This window comes from Mus caroli, unplaced genomic scaffold (genome assembly GCF_978045245.1).
Source record: "Mus caroli unplaced genomic scaffold, Mus_caroli_1 scaffold_2, whole genome shotgun sequence".
Classification (NCBI taxonomy): Eukaryota; Metazoa; Chordata; class Mammalia; order Rodentia; family Muridae; genus Mus; species Mus caroli.
In genome coordinates, this window is record NW_028227257.1 from 154,749,542 (window position 1) to 154,770,081 (window position 20,540).

A 20,540-nucleotide genomic window follows, 5' to 3' on the forward strand; every position below is an offset into this window, starting at 1 on the left:
AGAGCAGTGCGCACTTCCATCTCTGGGGAGGGATCAAGGGAACAGTAGGGGACAGGGAAGCCCCAGGCAAACACCTTGGGAGAATCATGTTTCTGAATGGAAGCATGTTTCAGCTGGGAAACACACAGGAGCAGTGCCTGGTGGCTTCTGGTGTGTGCTTGCCAATACAGATGTGGGGATGACCTGGGAGGTGGCAAGACTCAAGGGGGACCTGTTTCCACTTAGGAGACAGGTTCATATGTATGTACTGCAAGATGTCCTGGTTTGTCTAAACATGAATTCCCCTACTGGAGTCAAGTCCAAGGTCTTTAGGAATCTTCAGGGCCTGGGGGTCAGGGAAAGGTTCTAGAGTGTGGAAAAATACATGAGTAGGTAGTGTTTGGGGCAGAGGAAGGGGGGTGCTTCCACCAGCCAGAGTGCTCAAGGGCTTTGTGAGGTTATGGATCTCAAGGGCACTTTAAGACAGACACAAGCCAGCCATGGTGGTATAAGCCACAGGCAGATCTCTCTAATTTCAAGTCTAGCCTGGTCTATAGAACAAGTTCCAGGACAACCAGAGCTACACAGAGAAGCCCTGTCTCAAACAAAATAGGACACAGAAGTGAGAACTTGATGGACCCATGCAGGAGGGAAGGTCTAGGTGAGTCATAGAGTCTAGTTCCTTGAGAGGCAAGTAGAGCCCAGAATACAGTGTACCTCCTTTGTATGCATGGCTTGCCAGAAAGAAGAGGGCATTTGGATGCCCAGGAGTGGTGGAGGGAGGAAAGCTGGGACAGTTAGTGTGCTAGGTAGGATGAGACATACTAGCATCCTGTGGCTGAAAGGTTTCTCTGTGGTTCTCTCTTTGCCTCCCTTCTAGGCCATTTGAGTGAGGATCCCAAGTTTCCAAAGGTCCCATGGCCCACTCCAGACCTCTGCCCAGCCTGCCATGAGGAAATTAAAGGCCTGGACAGCTGGAATGAGGGCCAGGTGCTTGTGTTCCTGAGACAGCACTATAGCAGGGACAACCTGGTGGACACATACTCTGTGGACCAGGGCAGTCCTGGCGAGTGGGAGGCCCAGGGCAGAGAGCAAGAAGAAGGCAAAGGTCTTAACCCCTCAGGGAAGTCCTGGAGACACCATGACACTGGGAGTCTCCATCCACCCCATATCCTGGGTCCCAGAACTGACCTTTCCAAGAGCCTGCACCACAGGCTGGACCTAAGACTCCAGAGCCCTCAGGGGCCCCAGGCACTTAAGGAGGCCAAGGCAGTTGTGCCCTTCCTTGGGGTTGGCTTCTCCAGTCTGGACATGAGCCTCTGCGTGGTGCTCTACGTGGCCTCCTCCTTGTTCCTGATGATCATGTACTTCTTCTTCAGAGTGAGGTCCAAGCGATGGAAAGTTCGGCTCTACCACCCAGCTGTGTAGAGAACCTGGGGCAGTCATGGTGACACAGACGAAGCTTTTGGACCACCCACACACCTGCAGCTTTAATGTTGGGATCAGGGATTTTGCAAATGTGCCCAGCATGGTGTCTGGAGGAGCATGTTTTCTTTTGTTTTTTCGTATGGAACATATTTGCCTTGCTGGTACCTTGTCCTCACCTTCCCAGCCTCCATGTTAGACTAGTGTGTATTTGGCCCTGTACGCTAGAAGGGGGCAGGTCCAACCCACAGCCACACAGCCTTCCATGAAGCCTCACATCTACATTTGTTACCTTCCCACCCACCCCCTCTCTCTGGGTGCAGCATCCAGAGATGAGCAGCCACAGCACAGAGGCCTCTACAGACAGCACACACCCTGCCACAGATGTGGGCTGTGTTCCTGCATAAGCCAAAAGTGCTTTCATGGGGGTTCAGGGTGCTCTGAACTTGAACAAGGAAGTCTGATCACCTTGTGGGGTACAGGGCCTAGAGACCACTAAGTTATGTTGTGGCTTCCCTGCGTCTTAAATACCCATGTCAAGCTGTAGTGCAGTCTTGGTCCCTGTGGGGCAGTGCAGTCTCCAGGAAGCCTCTAGAGACCCTGTCATGTCTTTCATGTACACTACAGAAGACACTGGTGGTGGCATGGGATGCTACCCCTGCGTACTTAGTCTCCTGGCCTTGAGGGTAACTTAAAAACAACAACATCAACTTAAATACATTTGTAAAATCTCAATGGTAAACTTGTGCCTAAAGACTTTTAAGAAATGGACTAAGTCTACATTTCTGGAAACATTCTTACTGAGACCCTTCATAGCTCAGGAGCTTCTTTTTATTTGGATAAAGCAAGCTAGTCTGTGTGTGTATGTGTGTGTGTGTGTTTGTGTGTGTGTGTATGTGTGTGTGTGTGTCTGTGTGTGTGTGTGTGTCTCCGTGTGTGTTTGTGTGTGTGTGTGTGTGTATGTGTGTGTGTGTGGTGAGAGCGCATGTGCGCATGTGTGTGCATGTGTGTACATTCCACTTTGCATATTCTATTTTTTATATTTGCATCCTTCCCAATGACAGTTGGTCACATGGGTACCATTTAAGACCCTGTATTATCGATGTCCCTGCTGCCACTTAAGAAAATGGACAGCTGTCTCCTTGGGCTGTTATTAACCCTCCTTTCATCACATGGCAGGGTCAGTTCTGAGAGCCAGACCTTGGCTGGGGCAGATGGCCAGACTCAGCCATGTGAACCTCCTGCCTCACTTCCCTGTGGAGGAAGTTTCTTCTTTGAAACCTGGAGTCCTGTGCTTAAAAACAAACAAACCCAGATCATCATTAGGTGTTTCCAAGGATGAACACTCCTGGTCTGTCAGCTTGAGAATTGGGCCTATTTAAGGACAGCTCCAGTGAAATGTCTGAGCCCAAAGGGTGGCCCTGAGGCTGCCACAGCACCCCACAGTGCCTGACGTGGCTGCTGTTTGCAGAAGCCCACTCTGGGCAGATCCTACTTTCAGCTGCTCTTGTACAGACCCAGGTCATCCCTTCTGGGGGACAAGCTTACCACGGACATCCCTGTTTGAACTGTTTATTCTGCAGTGAAAAGGCTTGCATTCCTCCAGGGACCCACCTTTGGGCCAAGTGTAGGTCTGTTTTAAAGTCTGAAGTTTTATGAGAGGTATTAAGATTAATATCTAGAATAGTTCAGTAATTTAAATGTTTATTTATTTTTTAATGAAAAGATTTTGAGTAAAAAGCAATTGGCATGAAAATGTCAATGAAATTTCTTAAAGAAGGGGTACATTTTGTATTTAAGTAAACTCTAATGTGCACATTGTAAGAATAAAGAAATTTGACATTTAGTAAAGTTGTTTTCAGTTTTTTTTTGAAATGTGAGCAGCTTTATGTAAAGCTGGATTCAGGGAATTCTCCAAACCCTTTTCTCCCATCTAGTTTGCAGACACAACGCTGAGGTTCTAAGAATTTTTTGTATAAATAAACTAGAGGCGTTCGGGAAGACAGCCTAGAGGTCAGGCAGAAAGTGAAGTGAGAATGGACTATGCTGAGAGCTGCATCCTCAGACTGTCTCTGAACCCACAGAGCCTGGGAGGACCAGCCAGTCAACCTAGAAAGCTGTTGAGCCTCTCGCCAAATTTCCCTCCCATCTGTGCCCAGCCTGGGGCAGATTGCCCTGCAGGCACCTGGGAACTTCTGCTCAGGACCCCTTCAGCTCTTCAGTAGCTGGTGGGTTTGCATACATGACCCTTTTCTGGAAGTAGGGGTTGGAGAAAAGGGACTAAAATCTGCCTTCAGAGTACTGGATGCAGGTGGTTGAGTTCGTAGTTGGAGGCTTCTGACCTGTGCCTGCAAGCAAAAGGCCTTTGGGCCCAGAATCTATTCCACCGAGTGGGTGAGGAGCGCAGTCCCAGGCTAACAGCTCAGAGGCTCCCAAACCCAAGTACTATGAACGTGGCACCTCTAGCCAAGGCCCAGAGCCCGCGACAGAGCAAGTTGGAGCCACTATGCTACTCTGTAATAGGTAAAGGAAGGTTCTGAGAAAAGGCTACCTCGAATTATAAACTAGTCAGACCCAGCCCTAGAGTGACGCCAGCCTGACTCCGCCTGCCCAGGCCTGGAAGGGGCCAAGGGCGGGGACAGAGGAGGGGCGGGGCAGGCTTGTGAAGGTCCCCAGCACGCTGGTGCCTCCTTCAGCACCGCGGACAGCGCCAGCCCAGCGAGTGGGCCAAGGCCTGAAAGAGGTCCAGCACTCCAGGAACACCCGGCAGGAACCACTGGATTAGTGACTGCCATGCTGCTAGAAACAGAACTCGATTGCCACCGAGAGAGGCCCGGTGCCCCTGGAGCTTCTGCCCTCTGTACCTTCAACAGGACTCCAGGTAAGAGCCATTGCAACCTACAGGTCTCCATGCCAGGCAGGAAGAAGAGAAGAGACAGAATGCAGAGGGGTGACTAGGAGGGAGTGGCTGCGGAGAAAAAAGTACAAGGTGACCGCAGGCAGGAGAACAGGAAAGCTACAGGGTCAGCAGTGACCAGAAAGGCCTGGGGCTGGCCCTAGAGATTGAATGTCCCACAGCTTCCAGAACTGCTTTGGCTTGCAGCAAGAATCCCCAGGCCAAGTCTCCCGCTTGAACTCTGATTCCCCAAGGGCCATTTCACTGCCATGGACGTTGGGAAATAATGGAGGCATTGTTGGCGGCAAGCCAGATGCCCAACAGTGTGGAGCCGCCCCTTCCCTAGTCTAGCCATACATGGCCCCCGCCCCACTGCCTCTGCAGCAGCTGACACTCAATGGCCCACATCTCAGCTCACCCAGCACCCATTTCACTCCAAGCTAGTGTTCCCTGACCTCGGAATAACAAGTACAGAGCAACATGAAGGGACGGCTGCAGGCACAGGGCTCTTTCCGAGGCAGCAGCTGCGCTGGGACCAAGTGGAGAATCCTGCGTTCTTTCATTCATCCTTCCCATTCTGGGGTCTGATCGGTCACAGTCCTAGGGATGGATGCAGAACAGGACAAGAAGAGGAACCAGGAGGGTGGCAGCAACCTGCTGATTCTGCAAACAGTTCTAGGGTGTCCCTGATCGTTACCAGGGCACTAGCACTATACCCTGCTGGATTCTAGTTCCTACCAGTAACTGCATAGGTCTGGCGCTGTCTCCTGGCTGGGTAGTTGGAGCCCTCAGTGAGGGCTCACGCAAGGATAGGATGATGGGTTCTGATGGGCTCACCTGTTCGAATGGGGATGAGATGTGGAAATCCAGGTGCAGGGATTGTTCTAAGGAATTGGGGTGGGAAAGTAAGGCTAGATCTCAGGGCTTCCGCAGCTCAACCCTTTTCTGGCCTAGAGTCTTGGTGTGTTCCCGCAGAGGACACCGGATCTGAGGTCCTAAGAATCGTTCCTTCTCGATGCACTGGCTCCAGGAGGCACTTCCAGTGGTGGGGTCCAGCGTGTCAGAGTTGGGGGACCTTCAAATCGAGCTCCTCGTAGCTCTACTGTGGCTTCTTTGCCCCCACGTTCCCTCGCGATGGCTATCAGGTTGCCCTTTTGCTGACCAGGTGTGGTCTCAATGCTGTCCAGCTCCGGTTCAGAGTCTAAACGTGAGCAAAGAGAACGGAGTTCCCTCCCTGCCACTTCCCTCGGGACCTCAGCCTTCCGGGAGGCTTAGCGAACTTGCTTGGGGCAGGGGTGAGCATCTGTAGGAAGCCTTGAGTGGTTACTGCGCTGTCTCCGTCCTCGGGAAGTGCAAGCCAGACGGCTTCTAGGCACCTCGGTTCCACCGGCTGAAAGGCGCACAGTCTCCAGTGGCCTCCAGTGGCCCCGGGAGCGTCTCTGCGACCCCCGGCCCAGCCCCGCCCCGCGGCCCCGCGGCCCCGCCCCCCGCCGCTCCGCCCTCCGCGGGCCCGAAGCTTGGCGCCCAGAGGCCTCCCGTGGGCACAGCGCCCAGCAGCGACACGAGTCTCTCCGACGCTAGCTCGGAGTCTCTGCAACTGTGGCCTCGCCAGACCCAGGGGAAGTTCAGGGTCGGAGGGCGGCAGCACCAGGCACCTGGCCCCATGGAAGCTCGCGGGGAGCTGGACCCGTCCCGGGAATCCGCGGGCGGAGATCTGCTGCTGGCGTTGTTGGCGCGAAGGGCTGACCTGCGCCGAGGTGGGTGCCCGACGGAGAGGCTGCACTGGACAGGTCCAGATGTCCTCGGCTTTTTCTGGCCCTTGTGCGGAGGCCAGCAGAAGCCAAGGTATCTGGACAAGGGTGTGTCTGAGGGGCTCTGACATGGCTAAGCAAAGGCATCTCAAACCTCCAAAGTGTGTGGCCCTCCTGGTGCTGTGTTGTCCTTGGTGATTCAGGAACGGTTTAGGAGTCCCTTTGCAGCTCTGAGCTGGCTGAGGCCCCTGAGCTGGAGGGAGCATGTGAAGATGTTTCAGGACTCAGGAATCAGGGAGCAGGAGTTTCTCCTTAGGAACTGCCTTCACTCAGTTCCTTTCCCCGTTTTCAGCGAGATCAGGGCCGGGTCATGCTGAACCACACATCTCCCCTGAGTAGAGTCTTAGTGTCTACACCGGCAGTTTACCGCTAGGCTGGTGGTCAAGACGCGATTACCGGGGACAAGCGGGACTTGTCAGGGCCCCCAGTTTCTTGATCGTACCAGTCTTTTTGCAGGGCTTTGGTTCTGGGGAATAAGAGCGCTCTCCGCGTTTTCAGGCTGAGAGTATAACACGATAGGAAAAGAGAAAGTTAGGCTTGCAGAAGATCTATCGAAACAAGTGGGAAAAGGATTCTATGCAGACTGGGGGTATCGGATATGGCCTACTTGCTTATTTATTTATTTATTTATTTTCCAATGGTTTATGGGATGGGTTACCCGCAGGAGCTGGGAGGAAGAGACGGGAGGGGGGATGAGAAAGGGAGGGAGGAAGGCTTGGTAAGCTAGGCTCCAGAGAGAGCTCTGTGAGGCTTGCTAGAGCGCTGGTGGCTCCCGAGGCTCCACTGGGCCCTCCAACTCTGTGTAGGAAACTGTACTGAGACTGGAGTTCACCATGCCACGTAAGCAAGAGGAGATCGAGGGTGGCTTCACTGGGAGGCTTGACGGTGGCGACGGCTTTTGTAGGAAGCGGGCCTTCCCCCCCCCCCCCGCCCCCCACCCCTGTGGACTTCCTGGCCGAGGCGCTGTCCGTGCCTGAGTGCTGAATGTGCAGTGTTTGGCCTGTCTAGCCACCTCACTCTCTTCTGGTTATCCTTGTGGCCTTAAGACGGCTCTGGTGGTGCTCTGCTACAACTACAGTCGATCTCCACGTCCACACTTGGAGATGTGGTTTTGCTCAGGGTGGGACAGCATCCATCGCAGGCTTGTGCCCAGTGCTGGAGGGAGGTGGGGCAGTCCCTTTCTAATTCCTCCCACCAGCGGAGGCCAGCCTGGAGCTTGTTGTTTGCAGCTAGAGATGCAGACACTTGTGTGGGTGTGAAGCGAGTGGGCCCTGGGTGCTGCACATGCGTCTCCTTTTTCTAGTAACCTTTCCTAAATGACGGGGATCTCCTTATCCCAGGAACCAGCCTTATGCCACCAGCCCCTAAGACGAGGAGATTACACCTTTAGATTTTTCCCACCCAGTTTCCCTGAGGCCTGCAGTATTTGGGGGATGAGAGCTCAGATGTTAGAAGAATTGGTGGTGTAGAGAGTTGAAGTCGCCTACTGTGCACTGCAGCTCACACCTTAACAGCAGATCTCTCACATATACATACATACATATATACATACATACAAACATACATACTTATGAAAGCTTATGTGTGTGTTCAAAAAAACATAGCCAATGAACTCATAAATACCTGCTGCTATTCAAGTGAGGACAGTATCCACTTATTCATACCTCAGGCAGGGGCCAGCGCTGGACAGCCTCACTTTGCTGGAACTCTGCAAAGGCGATGAAGTTCCATGTGTGGTCTTTTTCACTTTGCTGGAACTCTGCAAAGGCGATGAAGTTCCATGTGTGGTCTTTTGCCCTTGCTGATAAGGGCATGTTTTCTTTCTTTCTTTCTTTCTTTCTTTCTTTCTTTCTTTCTTTCTTTCTTTCTTTTTTCTTTTTTCTTTTTTCCTCCGGCTTTCCAGATCACCCCAAGAGTAGGGTTTTCGTTTGAGATGGACATGACCTGTCTGGCATTGGCACTTTGTAGAGCTTACAGGATAGCCCAGTCACTTTCCTGCTGTGGACACCTCTCTATACCTATTTCACTTTCCCTTGGCTGCAGTAAGACTGAGGGATGCTACAGGATACAGTACCTGAGCACTACTCTCACTGGGGAGCCCGGTGGCCCCAAATGCTGACAGGAGACAGTGGCAGAAAAGCCGATCCTTGCACAGCCCTAAGGCCTGCAGGCTGACCCAGCTGACGAGAAGGCCATCGCTCATCGTTTGTGGTCCCATGACCTGGCTTATTCTTGTATCCACAGAGATCCCTATGTGTGCAGGCTGTGACCAGCACATCTTGGACCGTTTCATCCTTAAGGCTCTGGACCGACATTGGCACAGCAAGTGTCTCAAGTGCAGTGACTGCCACGTCCCTCTGGCTGAGCGCTGCTTCAGCCGCGGGGAGAGCGTCTACTGCAAAGACGACTTCTTTAAGTAAGCTGGCTGGGCTGCTGAATTGCTTTCATAGCTCGGGGAAGAGTAGAAGGGGGCAGGGTTGGCAGAAAACAGGCTGGGGGTGAGCGCCATACCTAGGTCCCTACCCAAATAGGGCACCCTGAAGTCTGGCCAAGCTCAGGTTTGGGTTTTCCGTGACATCTTTAAAAATATTTTTTAATTTTATGTGCATATATGTGAGTGGTTACATATTCATACTGTGCACCACATACATTCCCGGTGTCCTCAGAAGATTGAAAGGGCATCGGATTCCCTGCAACTGGAATTACAAATGACTGTAAGCTGCCTTGTGGGTGCTAGGAATGGAGCTCAAACCCCCTGGAAGAGCAGTCAGTGTTCTTAACCACCCAGCCCAGACGAATCTGCAGCCCCAACATTATTACTTTTTACAGTAGTTTGTTTTATAATCCATAAAAGCAGTTGTTAGGTTAAAACAAAATTAACCCAAATTTGTAGAATTGTATGAGACTTACTCTCCCTCTTAAAATGTTTTTGTTCCTTAAATATCTGGGAAGTGGGAAGCTCGGGTTCTCGGAGCTGAGGGAACTGACCCAGGTAAAGTCATGGCCCTCTAGACCCATCTTTCCCAACAGCAAGAAGCAGGTTCTGCTACCCAAGGTACTGTGGCTCTGCCGAGGCTGCAGGGCAGGCGGGGCTGATGGAGTCTTCCTGACCGCACCTCGGGCGCTGGGAGCTGGCTGCTTTGAGACCCGCTCCAGGCGAAGGAGCCCCTCGGCTGAGTCGCACCCTGTGCATCCTGCAGGCGCTTCGGGACCAAGTGCGCCGCATGCCAGCTGGGCATCCCGCCCACGCAGGTGGTGCGCCGCGCCCAGGACTTCGTGTACCACCTGCATTGCTTCGCCTGCGTGGTCTGCAAGCGGCAGCTGGCCACGGGCGACGAGTTCTACCTCATGGAAGACAGCCGGCTGGTGTGCAAGGCGGACTACGAAACAGCCAAGCAGCGAGGTCAGTGGGCGGAGATGGCCCTCAAGGGCGATGAGGGAAACGCTCAGTCCTGGCGGCTGGGGACGGGAATTGGTTTGGTGCTGGGAGGTGGGGCGACCTGAAGCCCCAGGCAGACTGCTCTGGGGAGCCTGCAGTAGCAGTCACATCGGCGGAAACAGGAGGTTGCCCGCTTTGAGAGAATTAGCAGCCCAACATCCTTGACCATGAAGACCTGATTCACACAAACTCTTAAAATTTGGGGGTCGAGGACCGTGTATGGCAGCGATGCGCAAAGCTGCGGGTTCCTAATACAGAGCCCGTCTGCCGGCGCTCCGCGTTCTGGGAAGCGAGCGGGGCCACCGGCGGCCTTTGCTTGGGAGCCAGGGCCCCACGGGCATCCGGAGATCGTCGCGGGGCTCTTGGGGTGAAGCGCGGGGCGCAGGCTAGCGCAGCCGAAGCGGGCTGGCCGGCCTCATCGTTTGTCCCGCGCAGAAGCCGAGGCCACAGCCAAGCGGCCGCGCACCACCATCACCGCCAAGCAGCTGGAGACGCTGAAGAGCGCCTACAACACTTCGCCCAAGCCGGCGCGCCACGTGCGCGAGCAGCTCTCCTCCGAGACCGGCCTGGACATGCGCGTGGTGCAGGTCAGCGCTCGGCCGCCTCCCCCGGCCCCAGAAGGGCCACGCGCTCCGCGGGAAGCCGGGCGGTCACTCACCATCCCTACCCCCCAGGTGTGGTTCCAGAACCGCCGGGCCAAGGAAAAGAGACTGAAGAAAGACGCTGGCCGGCAGCGCTGGGGACAGTATTTCCGCAATATGAAGCGCTCCCGCGGCAGTTCCAAGTCCGACAAGGACAGCATCCAGGAGGGACAGGACAGCGACGCCGAAGTCTCCTTCACTGGTAAGTTGGTCGCGTTAACTCGGGCTGGCCTCGGGCCTGACTCCTCCGGCTGCCTCTCTGGGGACGATCCACTCAGGCTCCCTGTTCCTGAGGCGGCCGACCCGCTGCAACTCTGGAATTGTACAATACAAAGCGTCCTGAAGGCAGAGAAGATACTTCCATCCTCCTCTTTTTCTACACCAGGAACGCTGCTCACATCCCTTAATACCCACTTCTGTTTGGGGCTGTATTGACCTCGGTTACTAGCACAGCCCCTGGGCCCTTAAATTTTCTCATCTAAAAAATGGCTCCCTCTCATGTCCCCCTCCTCCAGGGTTGCCCCATCCTGGGCTCTAGCTGGGGTAGCAAGCCTCCTTGGGTAGCAGCTGAAGGGGCTCTGGGTAGTGGAGTGAGGGGGGCAGGCAGAAAGCAGGGCTAAGTTCTGGGAGTGCTGAAGAGACTGTCCCTGACCCACTTGTTCCTGTTTCTAAGACTGTCTCCTCTATTCAGTCAGGGTTCTGATAGAGGGGTGAGCTTCTCAGCCATGCTCTCTGTTTTTTTGTTTTGTTTTGTTTTTTGTTTTTATTGCAGATGAGCCGTCCATGGCTGACATGGGGCCTGCTAATGGCCTGTACAGCAGCCTGGGAGAGCCTGCCCCTGCGTTGGGCCGGCCTGTAGGAGGCCTGGGCAGCTTTACCCTGGAGCACGGAGGCTTGACGGGTCCAGAGCAGTACCGAGAGCTACGCCCAGGCAGCCCCTATGGCATCCCCCCATCTCCTGCAGCCCCCCAGAGCCTTCCTGGCCCCCAGCCTCTCCTCTCCAGCCTGGTATACCCAGACACCAACTTGGGCCTTGTCCCTTCAGGGCCACCAGGTGGGCCCCCACCCATGAGGGTGCTGGCTGGAAATGGGCCCAGCTCCGACCTGTCCACAGAGAGCAGTTCTGGATACCCAGACTTTCCTGCTAGCCCTGCTTCCTGGCTGGATGAAGTAGACCATGCTCAGTTCTGACTGAGGCCTCCGCTTCCCCTGGCTCTAACTCAGGGGTCTTGGTGCTGCCTCTGGGTGGATGGCTAGCCCCACCCCATGCTGTCCATTCCAAGGACCTCTGAGGGAAGGACAGGGTTCCCAAGTGAGAGAATAGGGACTGTCCCACTTCCAGGCTCTCTGGCAGCTCCCTGGGGATGAGGGACTCCAAAGTCCTTCCTTGGACACAAGGGTGGCCTGCCTGGTGGCTGTCCACAAGCCAGTGACCATTTCTTGTAAGCATTTCTCTTTCTTTACTGGCCAGTTAACCCTTGCTGCTATTTCCGACAGGGCAGGAGGCTAGGCCTACCTAATGTCCTGGCAGAAAACAACAGTAACACCTTGCTTCATCGCTTCTGATGGGGCTTGGTAGGAGACTGTGCTTGTGTCCTCCCTGGCCACTGACAAAACCTGGGAGCACACCTCTCCTCCCCACTGCTGCCAGCTCTCCCTCCCCGAGTCTCCAGATCATTCTGTTCTGGAATGCAGTGTGTTGGGGGAGTAGAGCTTTCTGGAGCCCCTTCTCCAAGGTGTAGCCTCTAAATGCGAGAACAATTCCCCTTCGGAGGCACAGCCTCCCTCGGGTGCAGAGCAGAATTGTGCACCGTGAACAGACACCTTTGCCAAACAGACTGTGGTCCCGAGCAGGGTCGGGGGTGGTTCTGCCAGCCCAGACCAGGAGATCTCCCCCACTGGAGGAGGCTGGGCTGGGGGTCCTCCCAACCCGATCTGTCTCAGACACAAAGCTTGACCATGTGAAAGTTAAGATCATTCCTGAAATTCCAGGATCTTGGCTACCTGTTGGTTCTGTAAACATCCTGTAACTTTTATTTATTCCCTGGTGATCCGCTCTTTCCAAGACTTCAATAAATTTGTCAGTTTCAGTGCTAGAAGGCTTGTGTTTTTAGTGAGCCTGGCTGAGATTGTTGCTGCGGTAGTGGTGTCCTCTCAGAGTGTAGTGGTGCTGGAGCCGCTAAAACGACCCCCCCCCCCTCGGTCTCAATGTGGCATCTGCTCTCTCTGGTATTTTCCATTGAGCCCTGGAAATAGGCATGGGATTGACTATCCATTCACAGGGAGGGGAGGGTGTACTAGGGTCTCTACCATCTCCCAGGCCAAGATCTAGGATGTCCAGGGAGCCACCAAACACAGTATGAGTGCTCTGAGAAGGCCCTGGAATGACTCAAGCTCTCTGTAGTTTGGATTCCAGCCAGTCTTAACTGCCCTGCTAACTTGCTGTCTAACCTAGAGCCAGTGACTTGACTTCTGTGAACCCTAAACAGAAATGACCTTGAGAGAGATACCTAAAAGTCAAGGCAGGGCCGCCGTCCTGTGAGACTGTGTTCAGCAGAGACCAAGGGAAGCAACAGTGGTGGAAACACACTCCACCCTTCTGCAGGTCTGCAGGTCTGCAGGTCTGACCTCTCCTGAGGGTTTCCCTCCGGTAAAATGGGAGTCTGGACAGGGTTCTGGAGGAGGGGGAGGGAGAGGACAGATTGTTGCTGGTATGAGTGAGGGTGAGGCTTTCACTAGTATAGAAAACTATTGGTGTAGCCAAGCGGAGCTGCTTGAAACTGGGGATCCGCTCTCCCATTCTTGATCTCCATGGAACCTTGGGTCTCTTGAATGTTGTTACTGGGTGTTTTCAGGCACCCTGTGAATATCTCCAGCACCCACCCTTCTCACTAAGGAGACAGCCAGGCCCAAGAAAAGGTGCAAGGGAGACAGAGGCAGGAAATTGGCCCCAAAAGGGCAGAGAGGGAGGTTAAAGGACTAGCCTGGCATTCAGGGGGCATTCACAGACTATAGTGAGTCAGGCCTGGAAATTCTCCTGAAGTCTTCATTTCATAGAGCTGTCTCCAGACCCTTCCCACACTGATCCACAGGCTGTTGCCCACAGAGAGCTGAGGTCCAGAGTAGGAAGGGTTTATCCCGGTGGGACACCTGCTGTGGTACAAGAAAAGAGCCCTTCCTTGCCCAGCTCCACTCCCCAGACCTACAGCTCTACCCTGAACTTCCTGGGACTTGGGAGAATGGGTCACCATACCACCCAGTGCAACAGGTGAGAAAGAGCCCCCCTCATCCCCTGCCCCCAGCTAGGACTTCTCTGTGTAGTCCTAGCTGTCCTGGAACTCACTCTGTACATCAGGCTGGTCTCAAACTCACCGAGTGCTTGGATTAAAGGTGAGCACCACCACTGACTGACTTGAGGGCTTTTAAGGCCCTGTAGTACGGAGTAAGGGGGCGCACACACTCTTGGGATATACTAGGCATGGCAGAGGGATGGTCCTGTACAAGGGGCTGAGAACTGAGGTGGAAGAGATGAATTTGAATTTTCTTTTAGGAAGACAGGCACTGAAGAGACAGCAGCTCAAGCCCCGCCCACCAGGCCAGCCTACAGCCCCTCACCCCAGGCCACTTGGGACCTTTTAGGCGTTGACAGGTTAATGAAGTGCTAAGCGTCCCCTCGGGCCCTCCTCCGGTCTGCTGAGCCCCTCTGGCTCTCTCCAGCTGGCCTTGTGGATAACTTTAGCGCCGCTGAAGTAGCAGGAAATGAGGTGGCGCTGAGGGCGAACGACTGAGGTACCTCCCACATACAGATCCCGTGTGTGCTCATTTGAGTGATCTCGCTTGCCTCAGTTTCCCTTTCTGAACAACCCTAATAGGACTGCTATCTAATTACCCTCCCCAGCCCTCAAAGGCCTGGAGGCTAGTGATTGCACAGCGGCGGGCGCGGATCAGAAACGCCTGTCCCCTCCCCAGTCTGCTCAAGCTCAAGCTGCAGGAATCATGAAACCAAACGCGGGGCCTCCCAACTAAGCCCCTGCTCACCGGCTGGTGTCCGTGGATGTTCCAGAGGTATAGACAGGACCCAGGCTACCAGCGGTCATCAAGCCCTGGTGGAGAGAGGATTGCAGGTGGCATAGATCTGCAGGGATTTCCTGTGGGTGGTGCATGAGTGAGGTATGCATCTGAAATTCAGGATCTGTGCCGCGGCTCCCCAGGACCTGCTCTCCAGAAGCCTCAGACTCCAAAGGGTTTAAAGTACCCTGTGGGTGGGGGCGGGGTGCTACAGCCGGGGACTAGACTTAGGTAACCAAGAGAAGAGGGTGAGGTTCTGAATCCCTGCCTGTGTGTTTTGAACATATCTCTTGATTGATCGCAGAGACGCCCCTGCCCAAGGATAGCGTGGGTCAGCCGTGTGCCCATCTGCTCATCAGCCAGCCAGCAGGAGAGTCCCATGGGCTTTGGGTGGGAATCGCAGAGGAATCAGGTGGGGGCTGGGAAGGCTGGGATCACCCACTTGGGCTTTGTTAACTTTTGAGTCTAGCAACTGTATTGTATCTTTAAAGGGAAGAATCCCAGTGACTTTTTAAAGGGGGAGCAATTTTACCTGCAGGTTTAGTGGCACTGCTTGTAATCCTAGCACTTGGGAGGCTTAGGCATAAAGATCAATCAGGAGTTCAAACCCAGCTCCATTTAAAAATATTATGCACTGCCTAAAAGGGGTGGGGGCAGTTAATTTCAACCAACAAACTCACACACACACACAAAGCTTTTCTGTCTTATATGCAAAATTCATACTTAGGACCCCTTCAATCTAGGACACCTGGGGACACACTCCTCCCCTCTCCCCTCTCCCCCACCCTACCATCTGCCACTGGATCAGTCCCCAGGCTGCTCAAGAGTCCAGTTCCAGGGCAGGTCCTGTGGAGTAACCGCTGCGATAAATCAGAAGGGTTTCAAAGGTTCCAGTGTGGAATGCTGAATCCCAGGGGCTGTAATGATCAATTCTTTAAGCCCATAATTGTTCAAATTACTCTGAGCAACATAAAACATTAATTTTAGGAAATTTAATAGAAAAAAAGCTCTTTAAATCCACAGCGAGATAAATGAGACTAGTGCGGCCACCTTCTTCCATACCTTAGTGACATTGAATGATCTGAAAGCTATTTACATTTTCATTCTCCTTGGAAAATGTTGACAAGCTTTTGGCCACTGGTGAGGTCCGCTGCAGCCGGGGAGGTCCCCTCCCCCCTAATTAATAGGGGAGCGGTGACTTCATAAGCAGAGTTTTCATCCATCTGCCTGGGTGACCTCAGGTGATGGCTCCCACCCTCCTGAAGCAGATGCAACCATGGCTCATTTTTTACCATAAAACTATTCCTCTCTGACCAGCAATCCCCCTCTTGGCATCTCCAAAGCAGGTGTGACACCAGGAAGCAGCTGCCACACCTGGACTTATGGATAGAGTCCAAGATCATGCTTGAGAGAGGTCTGGGTTCTGTAGCCTGCAGGGGCAGTGGAAGTGGAATTACCTTGACAGATTCTACAGATGACACCCAGCCAGCGTGGGTTCTCCCCGCACTGTCGAGGGGGTAGGGGGCAGGCATTTCTGCAAGGTTATATGAGCTTGGCATCTTCAGAGATGGGGTAAGAGGGGTGGGCATGGGGGACTGGATGCAGGTTGGCTGCCAGGGTTCCCTGCAAGTCCCACAGGTCCATTACTGATGATCACTAGAACTGGGCACGGGGCAGGACTGCAGCCTGTGCAGGCACCTCTCTCTTCAGGCAGCTTTTTGCTAGCTGCACAGTTTCACGGTGGTGGGATAGGTTTTTCCCTAGAGGCTGGGGGTCGGGGGTGGGAGGTGGGGTGGAGATGTGTGATCAGGGGAAGTCCATGGAGAATTCTGGGTGGGAACTCAGCTCTAATCTCAGCTCACTTCTGGTCAGCGTGAGACCTGGCAGTCGCTGGACTGGCCCCTCTTTGAACTTCTTTTGCCTTGGCCTTAGCCTCAAGTCATCAGGAAAATGCAAATCAGGCCACAGCAGGTCAGCAGTCCGGTCCGTACACGTGGGAGTTGTACCTCGGTGGCACTGGCACGGCACTTTTTCCAGTAAGTGCAGCACTGAAGCAAACAAACAGTAAAATCTGTCCAAGTGTGGGGAGATGGGAGCCCAGTGCATGAATGCCTGGAAATAAAAGTGGAGCTGCCAGACTGGGGAAATGGTACAGACGTTTCTTAAAAACAAACAATTGTCATCTAATCCAGGCCTAGGTTCACACCCTGCAGAATTGAAAACAAGAGCCCAACAAATACCAGGTCACAGATGCAACACTGTTGACTGTGGACAAACGGAAGCAGCCCAAACACCCACAGTCAATAAACGTATAACTCTGGAAACTCTGGTCCTCATTACGAGTGGACGCTGTTTTCAGCCGCACGGTGGGGTTTTCAGCCGCACGGTGTGGGTGCGGGTGGGGGTGCACCTTGGGGTCCACACAGGAAGAGGAAAAGGCACATGACTCCCGATTACACGAACCAAGAAATGTCCAAAGGATCTAATGCAAATAGAATCTGGGATAAGCAAGGAAGGCTGAGGGACCCAAGCACTGTTCTAGAAGATGGGGTTTCATGGAGCCCGGTGTGGGGAGGTCAGCACTCACTCTCCAGCATCCCGTTCTGTCCTGTGGCTTTTACCTCCTTGAAAAAGAAAGGCTCTGATGGCAGATGGGCAAACTGAGGGATTGTGATCTGTCGAGTCTACCCTAGCTTCTCCCTAAGGTGGACCTGGGCCTTATGACAGTAGACAGTGGGCTCAGTCTAGCCTGACTGGCACCAGCCAGGGCTTAGTCTCTAAGCCATTATTAGTATTAGGGATATATACTCTACCCACACATGAAGACTGGAGTCCCTCCAGGTTAGCCTTGACCTTGGAGCACCCTTCTTGGTGAGGAGTCTTAAGGGACCTATTGCCCTCCAAGGGCCTAGTGATCATTTATAAAGTAGCTCTCTCCTATGCCCTGGCAATGTCCCCTGGCTGGTGCATCCTGGTCACTAGCCTTGTCTGACCTCTGTGGTGTTCACCTGCCCCCCCTTGTCTCTCTTTGCTTAGGGAACAATGCCCCTGGAAGGGTAGCATCCTCCCTTTGGAGAAATGGGTTTGGCAGCCACTCACTCTGAATGGGAGGGGGGACTTCCTAGACCTTTACTATGGGATACTCGCAGAAGGCACTGAAAACCATGGGGCCAATCTCCTTGGAAAGGAGCCAGCTACTGTTGCATCATCTGGGCCTCCAGGCCTGAGGATGTGATCAGCGGGCTTCTGACCATTTTGCCTCCAGGATAGCACCTGTAGCCAGGCATGTCCCAAACTGCCTTGGAGGTTTTGGAACATGGGAGCCCTGTATTTTCCAGAAGATTCCCGTTTGAGCTAGTCCTCCAGGAAAGATGGCACCCAAGTCTCTGCCCCCTCCCATGAGTCAGGTTGGAAAAAAACTGGGCCCCATACCTAACTTCTCTGGAGAGGGCTAGCCACCCCTCCCACCCTCAATGCTTTGTTCAGACCTCTAGCTAATCCCATGAATGACAAGGTTTAAAATTTAATTAGCAGGTTTCTCTTATGCAAACTCTCCTCATTAAACTAAGTGTCCCATTAGTTAAAATGGAGGACTGTGGGGGAGGGGTGGAGCTAAGGCCAGCAGGCTTGTCTGAGGTGTATAATTGGCAGGGAGTTTTACGGGAGGTGGACCCATTTCTCACTTACCCCAGGCCTTGGCTACCTCTAGTTTGGGTCAGAACAGAAGTAATGTCCTTCAGGGGACATTAGTAGAGCTTCCAGAATGGCCAGGCTGTCAAGGGGTTATGGTGTCTGGGACCGTCTACCTCTGTCCCAGATGATGCTGTGGCCAGCAGGGTCATGAAGTCTCGATATCACCAGGCATTTAAAAGTGGGATAGGGTAGGTAGTGCTGCCCCCTCATGCCTGTCACCTGCTAAGGGCTCAAGTCACAAAGCCTGGTGGCCACTGTGCCCAGGACTCTCACTCAGCTCCCTCCCCTACGGTTTCAAATCCCAGAGGCAGATAGAAGCAGGTGAGCTTAGTGTCTGTGGGACCCTAGAGCTGGCATTCCCTCAGGAGAATCTGGAAAATACAAGGCCTCATGCCACCCATGTGCGTGTACTCTCTGTATATGCAGGCACATATGCATGCGTGCATGCATGTGTGTGGTGTGTGTGTGTGTGTGTTTGTATTCTGCCTGGCAAAGGGTTTATTTTTAAATTTCTACTTGAAAACTTCTTAGCTGGGAATGATGGTGCACACCTTTAATTCTAGTACTTAAGAGACCAATCTCTGTGAGTCTGAGGCCAGCCTGATCTACCTAGGAAGTTCCAGGATAGCCATGATTGATTGCATAAGAGACCTCGTGTCAAAAACAAACAAACAAACAAACAAACACAATCACATGTACAAGAAGAAAACTATTTCCTTAGGAAATGTTTAGTGTGATCATTTCCCTGGTCCCTGATGGCCCTCCAGAGCTTTGGACAGAGCTGGCTTTGGGACTGCCTGAATAGCTAGCGATAGGTGGCAGAGTTGAGGGTGCTCTGGGATCTCAGGTCTGAGGTCCCCTGAGGGGAGCTCTGAGGCATCAGGACGTCAGGACGTCTTGGAAAGCAGTGGTATGAGTGAGGAAGGGGATGTGGGTGAGCAATAAGAGCTCCGCCTGCCTCCTCGCATGGGTGGGTCTGCAGCTCCTGAATCTTTGGAGAGAGCAACACTCCAGATTTCCTATGCCAAGGAGTCAAGGTAGCAGGCCTGAATTCCAGAGACTTCATGAGTTTTCCTGTAATGTGGGCATACAGAGGGCTCTACCCTGTTGGTCCCCCACAATTGAGGAGGACAATGCATTCCTTAGACGCAGATATGACCTTGAGTAAGGCAGCAGAGTCCCCCAGAGGGTCAGAGGGCAGAAATAGGGCTGAGCCGGTGCGACTCTGAGCCAGTACTCTGTGATGATTTTAACCCCACATGTACAGAGAGGCTAAAGAACCTTTGTGGGGTTTTAAAAAAAGATTTATTTATTATATGTAGGTACACTGTAGCTGTCCTCAGACACATCAAATCTCATTACAGATGGTTGTGAGCCACCATGTGGTTTCTGGGAATCGAACTCAGGACCTTTGGAAGAGCAGTCAGCACTCTTAACTACTGAGCCATCTCTCCAGCCCTGGTTTTTTGTTTGTTTGTTTGTTTTTGTTTTTGTTTTTTTTAAAGATCTATTCATTTATTTATTTTAAATTATTTTTTATTTATTTTTATGTATATGAGTGCTCTATCTGCACTACACCTACATTCCAGAACAGGGTATTAGATCTCATTATAGATGGTTGTGAGCCACCATGTGGTTGCTGGGAATTGAACTCTGGACCTCTGGAAAAGCAGTCAGTGCTCTTAATCACTGAGCCACATCTTTGTTCCTTGCATTTTTTTTTCTTATGGTTTTTGTCTGGGTGTAAACAGCTTGTCCATTAACAACAGGAAAGCCCAGAATTCAAGTAACACGTTTAGTGGAGTGACGGGTGCAAGATGCACCACCAGCACCCAGCAGTTTGAAACCAGGCTGTGGTAACATGAAACCCTGTCTCAAACAAGAAAATAAACAATAGTAAGGGTTTAAGGAAACTTAATTACATTACAAAAGTTCCTAACCGGTGTCCTTCGGGGTCCCCTAAGTCATAGGAGCCCAAGTATGAGTTTTTCATATAAGAGAGAAAAACATTTTAAAATGTATCCGATGGTTAAAATTAATTCTCCACTGCAACTGTTTTAAGCAGGGTCTCACGATGTAGCTCAGGCTATTCTCAAACTGGGAAGGGTTTGAACTTCTGATCCCCACCGTCAGCCTCCCAAGCGCTAAGATTACAAGCAGTACCTCCAAGCCTGTGGGTAAAATTGCTGCAATTAAAGAACTGTTTGGGTTCTTCCATTTAAAGACGCAATATAGTTACTAGACTCAAAAGTTGACAAACCCAAGCAGGTGGTATCAGGCTATCTTGTCACTCAGGGTGGCACAGCCGCAGAGATCAGAAGCAGAGGTGGGCCGGTTCACCATGCAGCTTTCACAGAGTGTAGGAGAGCCTGGGCTGATTCTCCCATTGAGGCTTTCAGCACCTGAGGCTGGGCTGAGATAGACCTGAGCTGTTCCAGTTGCCAAGCTGGTGGTCCTTTCTTACTGCAGCCGTAACATTTCTAGAATAATAGAACTGCCCAAAACTGGCTCCCTTCTGGAGCTGATTGGGCTCCTAGGACAGTGGTGTGGTGACAAGCAGGTCCCTATTTGGTACTGAGAACAAGTTC

The 20,540-nt window shown here is 52.7% G+C and overlaps 2 protein-coding genes across 5 annotated transcripts in view; both read left to right on the forward strand.

Moving 5' to 3' along the window:
* The window catches only part of Qsox2 (quiescin sulfhydryl oxidase 2), a 28,073-nt gene extending 24,836 nt beyond the window's left edge, over nt 1-3,237 (forward strand). Inside the window, exons 12-13 of one of the 2 annotated variants that reach the window (XM_021156469.3) lie at nt 860-1,045; nt 2,584-3,237. In XM_021156469.3, the coding sequence (XP_021012128.1) occupies nt 860-1,045; nt 2,584-2,786 (389 nt within the window). In that variant the 3' untranslated portion in view covers nt 2,787-3,237. Of the gene's footprint in view, nt 1-859 lie in introns of both variants that reach the window. The other variant, XM_021156467.3, reaches the window with a different exon arrangement.
* Nucleotides 3,238-4,197: 960 nt separating this feature from the next.
* Nucleotides 4,198-11,382, forward strand: Lhx3 (LIM homeobox 3). Of its 3 annotated transcripts, none has more exons than XM_021156471.2 (6): nt 4,198-4,285; nt 8,356-8,527; nt 9,312-9,514; nt 9,986-10,137; nt 10,225-10,393; nt 10,964-11,382. In XM_021156471.2, exons 1-6 carry the CDS (start codon nt 4,198-4,200, stop codon nt 11,380-11,382), a joined length of 1,203 nt encoding a protein of 400 aa, XP_021012130.1. The 3 variants fall into 3 exon arrangements, with proteins under 3 accessions (XP_021012130.1, XP_021012129.1, XP_085687106.1); XM_021156470.2 differs by lacking the exon at nt 4,198-4,285 and adding an exon at nt 5,964-6,057; XM_085830980.1 differs by lacking the exon at nt 4,198-4,285 and adding an exon at nt 5,964-6,057 and having other exon boundaries at nt 9,986-10,393.
* Nucleotides 11,383-20,540: the final 9,158 nt, after the last annotated feature.

What these genes read in the sequence shown, in the direction of transcription:
- Lhx3 (XM_085830980.1), top strand. Translation starts at nt 5,964, where the DNA reads ATGGAAGCTCGCGGGGAGCTGGACCCGTCCCGGGAATCCGCGGGCGGA. An exon ending in AAGGGCTGACCTGCGCCGAG is followed by an intron (nt 6,058 to 8,355) that starts GTGGGTGCCCGA and finishes TTGTATCCACAG; the next exon opens with AGATCCCTATGTGTGCAGGC. An exon ending in CGCCGAAGTCTCCTTCACTG is followed by an intron (nt 10,394 to 10,963) that starts GTAAGTTGGTCG and finishes TTTTTATTGCAG; the next exon opens with ATGAGCCGTCCATGGCTGAC.